Source organism: Choloepus didactylus, chromosome 7, assembly GCF_015220235.1.
Source record: "Choloepus didactylus isolate mChoDid1 chromosome 7, mChoDid1.pri, whole genome shotgun sequence".
Lineage (NCBI taxonomy): Eukaryota > Metazoa > Chordata > Mammalia > Pilosa > Megalonychidae > Choloepus > Choloepus didactylus.
The window spans coordinates 5,339,244-5,359,051 of record NC_051313.1 but is presented as its reverse complement, the minus strand read 5'-3'; the positions used below and the strand labels follow the sequence as shown (position 1 = coordinate 5,359,051).

Below are 19,808 nucleotides of genomic sequence, written 5' to 3'. Positions count from 1 at the left end.
TGCCCTTGAATCCTACCTGCACCCCCGTAGATGTGGCCATTTGGGCAGCCACTGCCTGGGGTCCCTGATGACCCCGCAGACTCCAGTCTGAGTGTCTAGAGAGGATGTTCATTCTGAAATTAAAGAAGAATCTGAAAATTCAAACAGTATAGGACAGAATTTCTTAAAGCTTCTTGGAGTCCAGGACTCTGGGGAACTGAATGGAAACCCAGGGGCTCTTCAAGAGTGAGGTAGAGCATTGGGGTCATGAGCACAAACAAATTATGAGGTCTGTGCTTGAGAACATCTGATGTAAGGAAACAAGGGCATATTTAGAATCTAAATACGGTGGTTCCCTGCCACAAAATATCTTTTCCTTATAATGCATTGGTTTTTTTTTTTCCACTTTATTTAAACAAAGTTAAAATCAGATAGTTACTTTGGCTACCTTTCTAAAAATGCACATAATTAATGTGTGATCAGTCAGTTATGAATGAAGAGGAATTAGATCAACCTGTCTGTTTTCCTCTTAACACAGCTGAGGGGGGCTAGCCTGAAGAAATGTCATTCTTCCAAGGAGAGAGAGGATGTGAGGTAGAGCATTTGCAATTTTACAGGGAACTTTCAGGGTGGTAAGAAAAGAAAAGGTTGTAGGATCTTGGGGGAAACACACGAAGATGAAAGAGGGAATGCAGGAATGGGGGTACCGAAGGCCGACTTCACTATTTTAAAATATTTTGCTTTTTGAAAAGAAGAGATTGATGTTTTTCTGTTTCTTTTCACAACAAAACATGTACAGTTAAATGGGTTCTTGTCAGCCAGCGTAAGGATACAGCCAGCTACCTGGCTTTTTTTCTGGGGGATAAAAAATTCTGGTTTCCAGTCACCTGCCTTACCAATGGCCTCAGCGGGACTGCTGGCAACCTGGGGACCCCCCGACCCCCTCACAGCTAGGTTGGTTTATTTCTTGGAATTGATCCAGACATTCGTGTGTTTATGGTATAGATAATGTCTTCTAAGAGCATTCCTTCAACAAAAGTGGATCATTCAGGTAAACTTTTATTACTTTTTTGAATGCATGAATTTTTTGCAAGGTAATGAGAGAATATTTGCATGGACTAAGCTAAGACTCTTGCTACACCAGCAAAATTGCTTATTCTTTACAACACTTCTCAGCAGCACAGTTGCCTTCCTGTCTTGAGCTGGGATTTCTGGAGCCTCCGACGGCAGCGGGCTGTGCGGGGTTTTCTGTGCATGGGCTGTCTGCAGCCGCTGCTTCTAGGAAATGTACCATGCTGCGCCACGATCTGGAGGTAGCGGGTCACATTTCAGGAAAAATAATGGCAAAAGGCAGTATTGAGAGAGGTCTTCTGCAGAAGGGAATGGAATTCTTGTCTCACCACTGCGCTATAGACTCCTGTCTAGGTCATGGTACATTCATAGAAGTTGTAAAAGAGAAATTGTCAATTCCAAGCCTGCTTTTCAAGAATTTGTATCTGCTTCAAATTTCAGCATAAGTCAAATAACAGTTCATTTTCTCTAGCCCCTGGTTTTCAGTCTTTGAGCTATAATCAAAATCAATATAACCCATAGTTTAATATCTAAGCAGAAGACTGGGGATAGCATATGTATTGAAATACAGCCCTTGTTAAGAATTGTACTTCATTAGATTGCAATGGCCCATAAAATCAGGCCACATCTTGGGAATGGAGCTGTTAAAATCTCTGAAAGTCCATGCCCCTGGAGGTTGTCCATGAACTTGAAGTTTCTCTGAGGAGTGCAGTTTTCTAAAAACATGAAGCACAGATTGTTCACTATTGAGATTTATGTCAATAGAAACCGCCCCCCACCAAAGAAAACCAATGGCTAGTGGACATATGAACTGGAAGAAAGCACAGACTGAGCAGCTTGCTGGGGGCCGAGGGGGGCACCTTACGTTCTGGTTCCTGAGCTGAGTTCGCACCAGCTCTGGGGCCTGACTACCCTACCGTTCTCCCGTCTGCCCGTTCTTTCTGTGAATCATGATCTCTTCTTCTTTCTTGCTTCCTTTAGTGTGGGATAAAAGCAACATTTCCTCCCTCAGCCCTCTGTTTTTTAGTGCCTGCTCCAACACAAGACAATAACTGAATAATCGGAATAGCTTCCAAATACACCCAATATAGTGATGATGGCTTTGACTGGTTATCCGTGGATTTTTAAAGCTCCCTCATATACTGGGTCCAACTCTTCTCAAACATAAAAAGCCTGGTGTGAATTTCCCAATTTTGGAGCCATGATTCCTCAAAGCAGCTTTTCAGGATAGAGTTTTCTGCCTCCTTCTGCAGTGACTAGAGAGGATATGACCGAAGGCAGCTGAGTACTTTGTAGAAGGTCATGTTTGCTCCTTCATCAGAGTGAGATTTCTGGTTGGTTGATGTTAGGTTGATGCTAGAATATTTCTCCAAAGTATGTTCGGAAATAGAGGAGGGAAGATACTTACTAAGATACGAATGGGTACATGAAGGCAGCCATATATATATTTATAGATAGTAGAGGTTGAGCAGGTTTCATAGCTTTATCTGAGCAAATTTTAGAAAGCTTTTGGGTTAAGAAAAATAATATTTAACAATCTGGAACTGAAAAATTCAGAACAGAGCTCAATTGTTGAGCATTCCATTATTACTATCAATTGCTATGATATTTTTGCCACCAGCAATATCATAATAATATGTAGCATAGTTCATAAAACAAATACTCTTTTATAAAATATTTTTGATAGAGAGAATTTTTATTTCTATAATCAAAAATAATAAAATATGCCTCTTTGTTATATTCCAATCATTTTACCGGTTTAAAATCCATGGGAAAATGTGTTCAGATCGGAATTTCATGGTTATTTCCATTCACCCATTCACTTTAATTCTCCAAAATTCTTTAAATTTTATGTTTATAAGAATTCTTATTATGAAAAATGTCAAAGATATATAAAAGTAGAGAAGGTAGTATAATGAGTCCCCATCAACTCATACCAACAATTTACCCCTCCCTGGATTATTTTGAAAGCATATACCTCAGACTTGATATCATTTATTCAATATGTATTTCAGCATATTTCAATTCATTTGCAATATGATCTTCACTTTCTCTTTTGAACCATTTGCCACATATACTTTTTGAAGTGATTTTCTAATATTTTATTCATTGGCTTTTTGAAAAATGCCATTTACAAAAACGTTTCCTAGAACACACCCCAATATAAATTACTAGAATACAAATGAACATTCAGTGACTATTCAGAATGCGCCTTGAAGACAAACACCAGGAAATTCCCATGCCACCCATCAGCCAACCTAGAAACCAGCCCTGTGTGAGCTCCTTACAGGGAAACGAGAATGTCCAGTCAGGTGGCCTCCGCCTGCCGCCCGCTCAGCTCACCTAACTCCTGGTGTCATATTTTGCAGACACAGCATCCATTGGCAAGTCCTCGTCCAAGCTGGCCCATGCTGATGGAGAACAGACATCGATCATCCCCGTCCATCATGTCATTGACAAGGTCAAGGGTTATTGCAGTGCTCACTCAGACAACTTCTACAAAAATATTATCATGTCAGACACATTCAGCCACAGCACAAAGTTTTAATAGCTTTCAAATAAGAAAATGGAATCAGTCTGAAGATCTGCAAGCAGCAAAAAGCCTGATGGGTAGTTATAAATGTGCTATTACTCAGGAAACTGCATGTAGATGAGGCGTGTATTTTGTTAAGAGGCAAAATTCATCTTTTCAATGTATTTCTTTTATGGGGGAGTTTTCCACCAGCTCTCAGTACTAAAACCTCAATACTAAAAGCAATGTGACTCAGTAGCTACCACAGGTCTATTTTTAAATATATCATTGAACCATAATAATTAGAGCTCAGCAGGGGACTTTAAAATCAGAGATAAGGCAGAGGCAAAACCGAGGACTAACCTTACTTTGGAAGTCATTCATACCCACGTGGGAGAGAGGTTTCCTTGTGGCCATTTGCTGCGTCATCTTTCTCAACAATAAAAGGCACATGGATATTTATAACTATGTGGATGCCCCCAAGTCCCATATCTGTGCTAGTTTCTATGAATGAAGTAGCATTGTCCCTTTTGCAATGAAACTTCAACCACAGATAGAAAAGAACACAACCTGAAGATTAAAAAATATTTTTAAAAAATTATTATTCCAAATGTTTAACATTATGGACCATAACATGCTTAAGAAAGTTTTCCCAAGATCTTAATCTAATTAAATGAGGCTATGTAAATTCCTAGTATTTCACTTATCCAGTTTATGCCTTTAAAGTACTCAAGACACAAGACTTAAGCATTGTCGCTAATTGTAACTTAATCCAATACACCTGAATCAAGCTTTGTGTTGCCATTCCATCCAGCGGGCATTGAAGGATGAATGGGTTCCTCCTCTGCTTTAGCGCCTTCAGCCACAGGCTCATGGAGGGGAGCGAGAATTTCCATCAGACAGGCCGTGCCCAATACTCTCTCCCTCTTGAGTCTAAAAGGTCCTGTCTTTGCTCTAGAAATTTAAGACATTTCCAGTCATGCAAATGAAAGCCTCTTAGTCCCCCTTTCAAGAGTTTTGTTCAGGGAATACAAACTGAGACATATGGGTGATGTCATAACCAAAAGAAGTCCTAAACACGAAGGCCTTGCTGCTGTACCCAAGTCCGCAGGGTGCGCTGTGTGAGGCCGAGAGGGCTGGCGAGGTAAGTGTTGTGTTGTTTACCGATCAGGCTGCTGCACGCCAGCTGTGCCTAACATGAAGCAGTTTACCAAACTCTCCAGCTGCCTTGAGTAATGCATGCTTGCTAGAGGCTGTGGAGAGGACCACTTTTTAATTTTTCTTAGATGATGGAGTTGCGTTCCAAATCCTTAGAAATCTGCCTGAGCGATGACCTCCCTTTCCACGTGCTCTGGGTTGCCTGGGGAGTTCTGGGAGGGAGCTGGATCGGTGGTGAGACCATGGGGCCTTCTGGCCAAGCCCGTCTGCAGAGGACACGGGGAGCACCGGAGACCGTGCCTGCTGCAAGAAAGTGGGAAGGAGCACCCGGGAGGGACAGAGCGGAGCTTTGTGCTCCGCAGCCACTTCAGGGCCTCTGGGCTCCGGCTGATCTTCAACGCTGAAGCTGTCCACCAGGCTGGAAGGGATGTTGAGAGCATGTAGTGGTTTTTATTACCTTCCTGTTTTGCAGGAGCCTGGGACTCCATCCTGGGGGACAGGAGCTCTGCATTCCCAGGGGCAGGTAATAAATCATAAGGTCAACAAGATGCACCACAGTAGAGCCAGCTTCTTCTCTCCAGGCCTATATCAGCAGAGTGCTCACTCCGGCAGAGGGAACACGGAATATTAATCTTAAACATTCACTGAAGAGTCATATACTCTCCCCCCAAACCTTAGTGACTCATGATGGAATTTAATTAGCTTTCTACCCTGAGAAAATGTTTATTTAGTTAATAGTAATTCAGGCATAGTTTAGAAAATGTCTTTGCTTTTTGCTTCTAATCATATTCATCATAAATGGGGAAACATTTTCTTTCATATTTGACAACTACTTTCTACTTTAGAAATTTTCAGTAGCCAGGTGAAGAAGAATGTAGAAACAACTGAGTAGAAACATTTGCAAATGGATTTAAAAGACTGAGCCAAATTCTGCCCTCAATTCTAAACAGAGCTCTCTCCTTTGCTCAGCCCCCTTGGGACCCAGGGGTGTAGATTTAGCTGGAGTGCCAAAATTGAGTTTAGCCTAACTTTGAGAATAATATCAGTTCAGACCCACTTTATTGTTTTGTTTTTTATTTTTTTCCCCTCTCTTTTTAAATGCATTTTGTTAGAGTCTTAGTCTAGGACCCTGAGATATTTTCCATTCTTGTCACCATGAATTGCAGTGTAATGACTGTAATGATTTTCTTTGTTCACTGTCAGCATAGACTCTTTTGTACATATTTATTTATTGGTGTTTATAAATGTCAACTTGTTTCATATCTTGACTTTATATTGCCTGGTTTGTTATTTTAATTAACTTCCTATTGGAGAGATTGAATATATTTTTTTCAAAATACTTTGTGAAATAGTTTTCTGTAGCCACATCTTTGAAGATGATGAATAAAATGACTGTGAGTGCAAGTTAAAATTTGTAGTGAGAAGCTACTGTAGCTGATTTGCCATTTTACTTAAATGGAAAATGTTTTTCAAATAAATCCTTATGTTGTTCATGTTCCAAATTATTCATTCTGTTTTTATTTTCTGACTCTTCTATAGGAAATGATTATTTGACAGCTGGAAAATAACCTGTTACCAATTAAGGTGGACATGGGACCACTTTGCCAAAACACAAAGCACAAATACATTACAAAGACCAGCTCGCTGGGGATTAATGCATTCTGAAGCTTTTTGATTTTCTTAGTGTGATTAATGGAAAGCCAAGCTCTCCAGCAGATTGGAAGAAATGCAGGTTTTTTTTCCGGGAGGCCCTCAGCATCCTGAAAGGAGAGCAGACACAGTAGCATCATGTAGAAATTAAGTTCTGGGATATTTTTCTCACATTTATTGCTGCTATTTTCATTGTGGGAGGATTAGAAACAGACAGAATTTAGCCAACTTTATTTGCATGGTTCAAATCCCCAACTGCCTTTTAGTGCAGTTACTTTGGATAGTTCTTTTCTGCAGAAAACCAAAGCCTGCTTTGGCTCACAGCCCTCCCCAGCAAAGTGTTTGCTCCAGGCTGAGGTGTGAGCCCTTGGGCTGGTGACTACTAATTAGAACTTCCAGCAACATCCAAAGCTCGGCCCAGACCTGTGAGCAAGAAGACACTGGTGTCCGGGGCCCCTCTCGTGGGAGCAGATTAGTTCAGAACCTCGGCCAGTAGCAGTAGGGGTGTGGAGGGGGAAACACTTAGTGGAACTGCAAGCCAGTGTGTGTTTACGCTATTTCAGAAATCTGGAGGAACTGGGCTTTATTGATACCAAGTCTTGGAAGTACGTCTGTGTTTTCAGTTGAATAGCATTCCACTTTTGTCATATAAAAGCATCTCTCTTTCTCTCTTTCTCTGTCTGTCTGTCCCTCTCTGATCCTCCTCCACAGCAAACTCCCTCCTTTTTCCCCTCCCTCCTCTGCCCATCTCTTCCTCTTTCTCCTTCCCTCTCTCTTCATTTCAGGAAAGAACAATTAAAATAACAGTTTTCTCTTTCTGCTTCCCTACAGAAAAATAAGAACAAATGGAAAATATTCCAGTGTTTGCATTTACATTTTGTAGCCTGTCAAACAAACAAAAATGTAAAAAACAAACAAAAAACAACTAACAACCTGTGATATGTTTTATTACACAGGCAGCTCCAATCTAAACTGAGTAATTAGGACCTGATGGGGAAAAAAAAAAAAAAAATCAACTCCACAAACATTTGAGCACCAGTTGCTTCTTACTCGCTATCTCATGTAATTTTTACCACAGCTCTATGAGGGAGTGTTATTCCAGTTTTCCATTTGGGGAAACTGGTGACTGAAGATGCTAATTAACTGCCTTGTAGTCAAGAGGTCAGGGCAGGGTTTAAATCTGGGTCCGGCTGACGTTGAGGTCACCCATCTCCTCACAGCACCCAGTGACCCTGAGGAGCACCCGGCCTTGTGCAGTCACTCAGAGACCTCTGGGCTAGCGAAACACCAGTGAGGATTGGGTCCTTGATGTTCTGGAAGATTCTGATGGGCCTCTCTTGGGCTCCATTGTGGAGTGTGGGGAGGGGGTCATGGAGAGACGAGGGTGAGCTGAGTGTAGGCTCGGGGGTGTAGCCCCAGGGTCAGCTCTACAGGTACCGGGGAGGCAGCGAGGGTTCTGGGAAGGAAAGGGACTGCAACCCCCCCACCCCTCGGGCTTCTGGGAGGTGTCTGGGGCAGGGTTAGGAGGGAGAGGGGGCTGGGTTTGGGGGAAGAGGGTGGGGGGGGGCCTTGGCACAGTGGAAGTGGACACACCAGGCTGAGGCAGCACGGCTATTTGAGAGACGGTGTCTGGGGACAGGGTGACAGGTGCACAGCCTTTAGGCCAGTCAAGTGCTAATGACTTAGCCACTAATTCAGGCCACTTTCTAATCTTCATCACTGCTCCTTCCAAGGAATAGCCCTTCGCCGTGATTTGTATTTCTCCCGGGGCTAGGGCATGCCCCTGTGAGCATGGGGTGCCCAGATGCCACACCTGGCAGCTACCAGGTGAGGTGCACAGTTAACTGTGAATTTTAGCTGTCATATTTTTCTCTATCCACTTTGATGATGTAAAATCAAGAGATGTTTTTTTAAATCATGCTGACCTGCACAATTGGCATGATCCATAAGGAAGACATTGGAAAAGCATTCATTTTCATCTCCCATTTGATAAATGCCTCAGCTGTTAGGCTGTGGGTGCAGTTGTAATTGGGCTGACAAAGCCCCAGCATTTGTTCAAGTTACTTTGTGTGCACTTGAAGTTGCTCTGTTTTTGTTCTGGTTAACTTGTTGCCGTTGAAGAAAAGTCTGACGCCCAACCAGCTGATTACCCTGGTTTACCTTTTACCATCTGTCCAGCAGTTTTGACAAATAGAAAGCCACTGCAGACTGCAGTAAGGCTGGTAAGCTTTGGTGTTGTTGACCGGTATGTTTTAGAAGAACTAGAGAAGGCAGCTGTGTAGAATTACTAGTGCTCATGGTTTGGAAAGGTGGCTCGATACCATTTTCCTGACACCCACAGTCCTTCCCTCTGAAGGAGCCATACCGTGCAGATGAAAACTCACTGGCTAATTTTTATGACATATTTATTCTGCTGGTAATGTTCAGTGCTGTGACTTGAGTAATACTGCTCAGGGCCTCTGTTTATTTAAAGGAAGGGAGGTTGATTAGGAGCAAAAGTATTTTTCAGCACCAGAATTCTATAATTTCCTTTAACTTCTTAAAATATAAAGTTTCTGGTACTTTCCATCTAAACACAGAATCCAAAAATCTAAACTCTAGATGTCAAGAAAGGTACTTGATCTTGTTCAACCTCAAATTTTCAAGGGGATACATGTATTCTATATCTTTTTCCTTCCAAAATAATCACCTTTTCTTTATGCATAGCTTAGAATTTTCAGGGCACTAAGTAAGTCTTGTGAGGCAAAAAATAGTAGAAAGAGTCACTCTCAAATATAAAAGAGAGGATAGCTCCAGCAGTTGGGCCACGCTCTTCTGAAATCAGAGATAGAACCCCAGTCTTCTTATAGGAATGCTGCAGAATTAATCAGCCCTCCAACATCGGTACAAAAATCCCATTTCTCCTCCTGAGCTGTGTGGTATACAGTCCGCAGGGGAAAAGAAGAAAACAGATCGGCAGGAAATACGAAGACAGCAAGCAAAGCAGATCTGAGCACGGCCAAGGATTGTCCTCAGATGGACCATGGGGCGTCCCTTGATGGACCAATGAGAAAGGGAAAACCAATGGACCCTGCCTAGCAAACCACACGGCTGTGCCCCACGTCACAGTGTCTTCACTGGACCGGGGGTGCTTTCAAATGAGAGGAAGCTGAGGGGTTGGGGGCGGTTCTTAGCACAGGACTCTGCGAAGGGTCAAATATTACGGGGTAATATTGCATGGGATTCCCTCCAAGGGCTGGGACTCTCCTTGCAAGTTATACCAAACTTAATTTCCACAGTGATGCAAATGTGTGTGTGTGGGGGGGAGGCGGCACCCTAAGGACTCCTACGCCAACACAGCTTCTAGATTAGTATTTTAAGATGGGAAGAATAAAAGAAGAGATGTGTTTCTTGTTCATGGAAATTCTCTCTATCTTGATTACTCCACTTGTTAATTAACAGTTTAACCTGGAGGCTAATAAAGACTCATTTCGTCAAAATTTTTGGTAGTTAACTATATGTGTATGTTTGAACATTTTTTTTTTTTTTAATCATAAGTACTAGGAATTGTAAAAAGGCGATTTTCTTCTCAGGATCAAGTCCAAGCAAGTACTCCAAGCCTAAAAAAGAGAAAAAGTTTTACTAGACCTTTACCACAGTTAGAGAAAAATAAGTTTGCAGTTCTGAAGTATTGTGGCTTTTTTTCCTTATCCACAAAAGCTATGAGGGATTACTAACTGTTGTGGCTTTCATTTTTTTCCAAATAATTCCCAATTCACTTGGATTTTTTTTCTTTCCAAGGATCTTTTCTCTAAAATGTATTCTGCTGCTTTGGATAGTCAGTGTTTACTCCATTAAAATATTTGATATTGGAAGAACATTCCTTCCCTTAATTCTTGAGGTAATTTTCCCATATCTCGCTTGGCATGCCTTTGGGGTGAAAGTGGCCCTGGTGAGACCCTACTCACAGTCAGGAAACAACAATTCCATATTCCCCTTGTTTTCGCCTGCATCTTTGACACCCACTGATACGCGTGGCTGATCTGGTGACTCCAAGGCCACTACGAGTGCCCTGACAGAAGTGTGATGCACAAAGCCTTCCTTTCATCATAGTCACCCCCAAACAGCAGGACAGATCCCGCGTGCCCAACTCTCTTCTCCACGTTCTTCCTCGCAGAACCCCTATAAATACAGAGAAGGGTGGGCAGAGACCCGGAATCTATGTTCCCTGAATTACAATAGTCTGATTTCTCACAATCCACAAAAATGAGCTGTTAGCTTTCGTGAAACATCTCTTCTCTTAGAAGCTGCTCCACATTGTCCAGGCAAGTGGAAATGGCCTCCTGGAGGACAGACTTAGGGCCTGTTTGTCTCCCTCCCAGAGAAGAATGTCACTCGAGGGTCCAAATGAGATTATTACCATATTAGTTAGGGTTCTCTAGGGAAACAGTATCAACAAGAGATGTCTATAAACACAAGATTTATAAAAATATCTCACACAACTGTGGGTATGCATGAGTCCAAATTCTGTAGGGCAGGCAGCAAACGCAATTCCAATGAAGAAGTTTGATGAAGTCCTGAGGAACGAACCGGCAACTTCGATGAACTCCTCAGGAAACGCTGTGAAGTCCACATAGTGAAGGTCCTCTGTGTGTCTCGCTTAAAAGTCTTCAACTGATTGGAATAAATCCAGTTGACTGAATTCTCATTGTGGAAGACATGTCCTTCGTTGATGTACTCAGTCACAGCTGCAGCCAATTGACTGATGATTTAATAGACCAGCCTTCTGGTTTCTTAACCAGCTACAAATGTCCTTGCAGTAACAGGCCAGTGCTTGCTTGACCAGACCCCTGGGCACCATCACCTGGCCAAGCTGGCACATGAACCTAACCATCGCAATCACCTTCCCTCTGGAACCTGAACCTCAAACCCAGACATAACCAGGTATGGTGTGACACATTCTTGAAAGGGGGATTTGTCCACTTGGTCAGCAGGCTAGTTTTACCTTCATGTGGGGGAAAGAAGACTCATCCATTTCAGTTGCTGTATTCAGTGTGTGCACATGCACGTGTGTGCATATAGGTGTGCATATATCTGTGTTATATACCTGGGAACCTGTGACCCGTTGCCATGGACCACATGCACAGAGACAGCTGGTGTTACCTGCTCTTGCTGGAGGTAGCCGACTGGACAGGTGTGTCTACTTCCAGCACTGGACATGCTGCAGATACTGAAGGAAGCCCTGGGTCCCCTTTACACTTTTTTCTCAATCTGTGGAGGTCTGGGTCTTACTCAATCCTGTACTTTCTTGTGGGAGGATGGCTCTTACTGAGGCTATCGTCTAGTCCGTAAACACAGGAACAAATCTTTCCGATGGATGAAGGATCTGCGGCTCAAGCCACCACAAGGACAACACTTCAGGTAGAAGAATTTGCAATTTATCTCTCCCCCTCCATTGGGCAAACAAGCAACTATTTTACAGTAAAAACATTTACTGGTCATTGGCAGAACTTGCATGGACAAAACTGTCATACAATTTATCAGTAATCTTTTTTTTTCCTATAAAAAGGATAAATAAAAACATGAAACTAGGCAATTTGAGGTTCAGTTCTCTGTAAGAAAAATTCCAGGTTTCCAACTTAAATACCACTTTTCTTTTCTACATTTTGCTACTTTCTGAGTTTCATGTTTGGGGGTTTTTTCATTGTTGCACAGATAATTTTTATGTCGGTTCTTTGTGTTTGCTTTAGTCCTTCCTTGCATAATAGACCTTGTTTATTTTTATGTCAATTCAATCTATATACTCACATTTTCAAACCTCCATTGCGTATTTCCATTTCCAAGCAAGTCAATTATGTGCCATAAAAGCACAACTGTCTTCAGCCTTTATACATCAGCAGACTCCATGGATTGTTCTAGAAGATCTGTTACTGACACCTCAAATATGAACTCACAGGGATGTTTAGAATGTAGGTGAGAACAAGAAACTCCCTACCATTCTCAAGCAGCCATCCCTAGCTGTCTGCCTTCCTGCAAAGATCCCCTGCCCAGTGCTACGTCACCATCTCCTCTCGGGCACTGCTCCCATCCCACCAGCCCTTTGCTCTCCAAAGAAGCCCCCGTCCCCCTGCATCTCCGTGTCTGTCTACCCCAGGCTGCTGCCAGCTCATCGAGCCGGCTGTGTCTGCCCAGGCTAGCCCTGCCACCAGCACACGCCGCCCGCCAGTGTGCCCTTGCTCTCCGCTTCGTAATAGCAAAGCTTCTCAAAGGCAGTGATAATTAATTTCCACTTCTCGTCTTTGGCTTCAGCTGTCCGGTTGGGCATCTGTCCCTACCGTGCCACGTAACCTCAGGGGGCACCGGAGACCCCCACCTCTGCCGCGGACCCTGCCGCCTGGGGAGAAATGAGAAAAGTGGGTGGCTGTGGGAGGCAGAGTGGGTACAGTTTGGAGTGGGCCCCCTCTCCTCTCAGCTGCGTTTCGCAACGTGGACGCGGCCCTCCCCACCGCCTCGCCCCCATTTTCTCCAGTGTTAGCCCTTCCTTCCCAGTCCCCGCGCTGGCTCTTCCCGCTCTGCCTTCCCAGGTGTGTCATGCCCTGGACTGCTCCGGGCGCTCTCTGCGTTTCTTGTCTGTGATTCCCTCCTGTTCCACGGGTTTACGTAGCCTCCTCCACCCGGCCATCCCCTCGTCTCTGCAGCCACAGGGGGCCGCTGACCTGCAGCCTCCCGTCCACTGTGAGCAACGGCCCAGAACCGGCGAGTCGTCCCCCCACCTGCCCCCACCTGCCCCCGCCGAGGCTCCCCTGCACCGGGTGGAGCCGTCGCCCCCCCAGTTCCAGCGGACACGCAGGCCCTCTCGAGCCCCCCCCCATTTCCTCGCCCACCCCCTCCCCTGCACAAATCGGGCCCACTCCAAACTGTGCTCACTCTGCCTCCCACAGCCACCCACTTTTCTCATTTCTCCCCAACCCACTTCACCGTTATCTCTAAACAGTGTAACTGTTGTTCTCAGTTATTTTTCATTTACTTCCCAAAAATGTATTCTCCAATTAACAGAGTGAATTCCTAACAATGCAGATGGCACAAGTCACTCTTCTGCTTTCCTCTGCCTGCAGAATGAGGCCCCAGGGGGTCTCACAGTCCACCTCTGCTGGTTCAGGGCCTTGCATCCTACACTCTCCCAGTAAAACCCCTGTGCTCCGGGACTCTGGCTTCTGCTCTGTTCCTCAGATGCCTCTGCACGAGCTCTCTCTGTGTGCCTGGAAAACTCTCCCCATTCGTATTTCAACCCAGCGTGACCTTCCATGGTCATCGCCAGGAGTGGCCACGATCCCCAGCGCTCACCTGCGCTTGACATCTGTGTTTTATTTTCTTCACGGTTCTCTTCTCCATCGGAATTTGTCTTGTCTTGTTGGCTCCTGACCTCTTGCACCCTGCTGAGGGTCTGGTCGGATTCATTCCCAGCCACGTCCCTAGGACCTACACAGCCTCACTGGGGGGGTCGTTTACCTTTCTCTCTAGGCACTAAGTTAGTGACCCTAAAGTAGCTTGAAACATCCATGACACGTAAAACCAAAGGTAGTAGGGAAGCATCTTCAAAACCTTGTATTAGGAGGTCACTTCTTAGAACTTACACCCAAAGCACAAGCAATGAAAGCAAAAATGGATAAATGGGAACGCCTCAAAATTAAAAGCTTTTGTACCTCAAAGGAACTTGACAAAAAGGTGAAGAGGCAGCCAACTCAATGGGAAAAAATATTTGGTAACCATGTATCTGACAAAAGACTGATATCTTGCATATATAAAGAAATCCTACAACTCAATGACAATTGTACACACAACCCAATTATAAAATGGGCAGAAGATATGAAAAGACATTTCACTCAAGAGGAAATACAAATGGCTAAAAACCACATGAAAAAAATTTCATCTTCGCTAGGTATTAGGGAGATGCAAATTAAGACCACAATGAGATACCATCTAATACCGATTAGAATGGCTGCCATTAAACAAGCAGGAAGCTGCAAATGCTGGAGAGGATGTGGAGAAATTGGAATTCTTATTCATTGTTGGTGGGACTGTATAATGGTTCAGCCACTCTGGAAGACAGTCTGGCAGTTCCTTAGAAAACTAGGTATCGAGTTACCATTGGATCCAGCGATTGCACTTCTCGGTATATACCTGGAAGATCTGAAAGCAGTGACATGAACAGATATCTGCACACCAATGTTCATAGCAGCAATATTCAAAATTGCCAAGAGATGGAAACAATCCAAAGTCCTTCAACAGATAAGTGGGTAAACAAAATGCAGTACATACACATGATGGAATACTATGCGGCAGTTAAGAAGGAACAAGTTCACAAAACATATGACAACATGGATGAACCTTGAAGACATAATGCTGGGGCAATAAGCCAGACACAAAAGGAGAGATATTGTATGTTACCAATAATGTGAACTCTGTGAAAAATGTAAAATAAGTGTTTTATATTGTAAAATATAGGAGACCTAGAGATAGACAGCAACTAGTGAAGGGGGGATGATAATCTAATAAGAACAAATAAGTTATGGAGGGTAATCTCAATGTTATGGGAATGCTCAGGAACAACGATGGTTTGTTAATTTTCTTGGGGTATGGTAGGAACATGCTGGAAGCAATGTAGTTATTTAGGTTATTTGTTTTCCTTATTCTTTTGTTTTGTTTTGCTTGAAATGTTTTTTTATTGTTGGTTTATTTTCTAATTTTTTGATAGATAAAGTTAAAAAAAAAAAACACAAATGTAAAAGATTTCCGAAAATCGTTTTTCCCCATTAAGGAAATGCTCACTGAGTACCTACTCCGTGTGGTCCTGGGGACATCACAGTGGAAAGGACCAGCCCTGCCCTAAAGGAGCCTATGATTTGGCAGTAAGAAAATATGCAGGAATTTTCAGCCTCCAGAAAACAGATTTTTTTTTAACAAATGACTAAAATACTGTAAATTACAGAGTCTGAGCACATAGTTACATTTCTTGACATAAGAACAGTAAAACGATCACACCACATTTACCCTTCAGAGACCCTTTCCCCTAAAATGTTGTGAGTAATTCAAGGAAAAAAGAGTCTTCATTCTTCCCCTGAGACATATTTGTATTGGGCTGAGCAGGATTTGAAATAATTGCCATGAGCTGTTTAAATTAAAATTTAAGTAAATGTTAGAAATTAGTCATATTTGGGCAATTATACGCAGCCTGGGATAATTCATGACAATTTTCCTTCATTATGCAGAAAATGAAATTAGGCATGTTTAAGAAAGAATAATGATACTTTTCCATTGGCCTGAAAGCAATCAAAGCATTTTCTTGACCCTTATTTGCCAAAATCTCTTATACACATAAATCTTATTATGAAAAAATTAAATACACAAAATACATCACCAAACAATGGCATGTAATTAATATATGTTATGGTAGAAAGACTCCCTTTCTAGGACATTTGGAACTTGTCCCTCCAGTAATGAGCATTTTCCATGGAAAGGTAAATTGTGTTTTTTGGCCTCTTTCTTCTGTCCTATTATAAACTACATGGTTCAAAAAGCCAGTAGCATACAACAAGGGTTGGAAAATAGTAATATGACCAGAGAAAGCAGCCTATTACCCCAGAATTACAGGAGATCCTGCTGGTGGGAACCAGAAAGGCTCTCCAGGACCTGCTGTTAGTCATGCTCCATGTATGGGCTATAAAAGGGGTCTGGTATGTCCCTGAATCTATTTATAGATGTTTGTGGGATCATATTTTTAGAGGACAGGGTTGATAGATTTTATCTGATTCACATGGGATTAGGTGGCCCCACTCCCAGCCCCCCCCCTCCCCCAATTCAGAACCAATGACCTCCTCCAACCAACCCCTTTGGAAGCCAGGTACGAGTCACACACATCACAGCTGCCCTGTATTCAGAATCCTGTCCTGGAACACTCCAGAGAGAATTTGAAAACAACAAGGAATCTACTGGGTCTCAGGAGATGCAACTATTAATTTTTTTTTTATCCTAACGCTATGTGTTTCCATGCATGCTGCTAGAATGAGTGGAGGTGGGAGGCCTGACCCAGCTGAGAGCCTTCACAATGAAGACCTGCTTTTCTCTTTGTAGGGAGATGACAGCAGTGTTAGACCCTGTTGGGCATAACTCCCATATTGGCCAATTTCTAAGGAGACCCATATTCCCAGACAATCCCCTTGAACTCCTGCCCTGATGAAAAGCAACCCAATTAGTGAAGGCAGATCCCAATAACGTGATCAAAAACCTATTACTGAGCTTCCTCATAAGACAGAGTCATAATGAAATACGGAACTTACCATCCCTCAAGGCCATGCTCCCATTTATGGATTCTGTTTATGGATTAGTAGACCTGTTAATATTCTTCCTTCTGCTCCATATATCCATTTTTATATTTTTTCCCTAAGTCAACTTTATTGATTTCTTTCCAAAATCAACTTTACTGGTTGCACCCATTTTAAGTGCACAGTTCAATGAGTTTTGACAAAAGTATTGAACCCATGTAACTGCTGTCACAATCAAGATGTAGAACATACCAAACCCTAAGAGGCAGCAGGTGCCCTTTGCAATCAGGCGCTCCCATCCACCACAGGAAGCCACTGAATTCATTCCTGCTGCTATTGATTAGTTTTGTGTGGTCCAAAATGGACTACAAATGTAATCACAAAGTGTAAATTCTTACGTCTTGCTTATTTTTCCCAACATAATGCTTTGGAAATCCATCCACATCCCGTAACATAGCTTCCTCCTTTCCATTACTGAGTAGCATCCCCCTCTATGGCTATACCACAATTTGTTCAAACTTTCACAAGGGTTGTTCCCAGGTTTTAACTATCACAAATAAAGTTTCTGTGAATATTTATGTACAAGTCTTTGTATAAACATGTGCTTTCTTTTTTCTTGGATAAATACCTTGCTAATACCTGGTATTGTCACTCTTTTAAAATATAGCCATTTTAATAAAAAAGCAGTGATACCTTGGTGATTTTATCTTGCACTTCCCCAATGACTTACCATGCTGAAGCTTTTTTATTTGCTTATTTTTCCATCCATAGGTCACATTTGCCAAGTGAATAGTCAAATCTTGTTCCTACTTTAAAATTGGTTTATTTTGCTTCCTTTTATTGAGATTTGAGGATTCTTTGTATATTCCGGATACAAGTCCTTTATCAGATATATTTTGCAATTACTGTTCCCATCTCTGATTAATCTTTTAATTCTCTTAGTGTCATTCACAGAGCAGTAGCTTTTAATTTCAATGAAATCCCATTTATATATATATATTTTGGTTTGGATTGTGCTTTTGGCATCATATCTTTAAGAATCTTTTCCTAACTCAGAGTCAAAAAGGATTCCTCCTACACTTTCTTCCAGAAGTTACAAATTTAGATCAGCAATTCATTTTGAGTTAATTTTTGAATATGGGGTGAGGTAGAGATTGAAGTTTTTATTTTTTTTATTTTATTTTATTTTTACATATGAATATCCAATTGTCCCAGCACCATTTGCTAAGAAGAGCACCCTTTCTCCATCGATTTGCATTTGCACCTTTTCAAAAATTAGTTGGTCTCATATGCAGGGATCCATTTCTGGAGTTTCTATTCTGTTCCATTATTCTATTTGTCTATTTTATGCTACTGTCACACTATTTTGATTAGCACAACTTTATAATGTCTTGAAATCAGAGCATTAGTCCTTCAACTTTTCCTCTTTCAAAGTTGTCTTGACTATTCTAAGTCTTTTGAATTTTTTAAATTTTAGCAAGGGTTGGGAAACTTTTCTGTAAACAGCCAAATAAATATTTTAGGCTCTGTAGGGCACAATATCGCTTTCACAACTATTCAGTGTTGCCAGTGTAACACAAAAGCAGCCAAAGACTATAAGTAAATGAATGAGTATGGCTGTGCCAATAAAACTTTACTTACTGAAATATGCAGTAAGCCAGTTTTGGCTGGCAGGCTGTAGTTTGTTGAACCCTGAATTTTAGAATCAGTTAGCTGTTCTCTTTATATTAAAAAAAAGAAAAAAAGCCTTGTGGGATTTTATCAAGGTAGTGTGTTGAATCCAAAGATCAATTTGTAGGCAATTGACTGCTTAAAAATTTCGAGTCTTCTGAGCTATGAACAATGTATGTATCTCCATTTATTCAAGTCTTTAATTTCTTTCAGCTGTGTTTTGTTGTTTTCTGTATAGAGATCTTGTGCATCTTTCATCATATTTATACCAAAGTATTTCGTGTTTTTGATGCCATTAAAATTATGTTTTTAAACTTCAACTTTTGATTGCTAATTGCTACCATATAGAAAGACAATTGTTATTGTATCCTGCAACATTGCTAAGCTCACTTATGAGTAGCTATTTTGTAGATACCGTCAGATTTTCTATATAGATAATCATGTTGTCCTGGAAAAAAGACAGATTTAATTCTTCCTTTCTAATCTGGATGATATGTATTTCTTCTTGTCATATTGCATTGGTTAGAACCCCCAGTGCAATGAATAGAAGTGAGGAAAGTAGACATCCTTGCCTTGGTCCTGATTTTAGACAGAATACATCCAGTCGTTCACCATAAAGTACAATATTGCCTGCAGATTTTTAAAAAAAAATAGACTCCCCTTCTGTTGGGGATTGAATTATGTACCCCATAAAAAATGTTCATAATCTTAATCCATTCCTGTGAGTGTGAACCCATTGCAAATAGGACCTATGGAAGATGTTCTTTTAGTTAAGGTGTGGCCAACCAAGTCCGTTGGGCTTTACTTTGGATTTCTGGAATCCCCTATAAGCAGAATGAAATTCAGAGACAAAGCCTCAGGGAACAGCCAGAAGCTGGAAGTCAGTGGTACCCAGAAGAGGAGGGAGAAGTGCTGCCGTGTGGCTGTCGTGCGATGGAAAAGTCAAGGACTGGTATCGCGGCCATGCAGAAGATACTGACCCAGGAGGAAGCAAGCCTTCTAGCCTCTGAAACCATGAGCCCACACGTCCCTGTTGTCAGCCAACCCATTGTACGGTATTTGTTTTAGCAGACAGGAAAATTTTAAATTAGTTTTTATCAGAGAAGTTGTAGGTGTACAGAAAAATCATGCAGAAAATGCAGAGTTCCCATGTGCCACCAGTTTTCCCTTTGCTAGCACTTTTCATTGGTGTAGTACTTTTGTTGAAATTGATGTACCACTATTATTATAATTATACTATTGACTACAGTTCAAAGTTTACATTAGGGTTCACTCTTTGTGTTGTACAGTCCTATGTTGTTTTTTTTTAATTAGAGGAATTTGGGTTTCCAGAACAATCATGCATGAAATACAATATTCCCATATACCACCCTATTATTAACACCTTGCATTGGTGTGGAACATTTTTTACAGTTGATGAAAGCACATTTTTATAATTTTACTTTTAATTATAGTCCATGGTTTAA

At 41.9% G+C, this 19,808-nt stretch overlaps 1 protein-coding gene across 3 annotated transcripts in view; it reads left to right on the top strand.

Annotated features, from left to right (window-relative positions):
• The window catches only part of ADGRG6 (adhesion G protein-coupled receptor G6), a 155,682-nt gene extending 149,457 nt beyond the window's left edge, over window positions 1-6,225 (top strand). For 2 of the 3 annotated variants that reach the window (XM_037843218.1, XM_037843217.1), the window contains one exon: window positions 3,420-6,225. In XM_037843218.1, the coding sequence (XP_037699146.1) occupies window positions 3,420-3,598 (179 nt within the window). In that variant the 3' untranslated portion in view covers window positions 3,599-6,225. Of the gene's footprint in view, window positions 1-984; window positions 1,031-3,419 lie in introns of all 3 variants that reach the window. The other variant, XM_037843219.1, reaches the window with a different exon arrangement.
• Window positions 6,226-19,808: the final 13,583 nt, after the last annotated feature.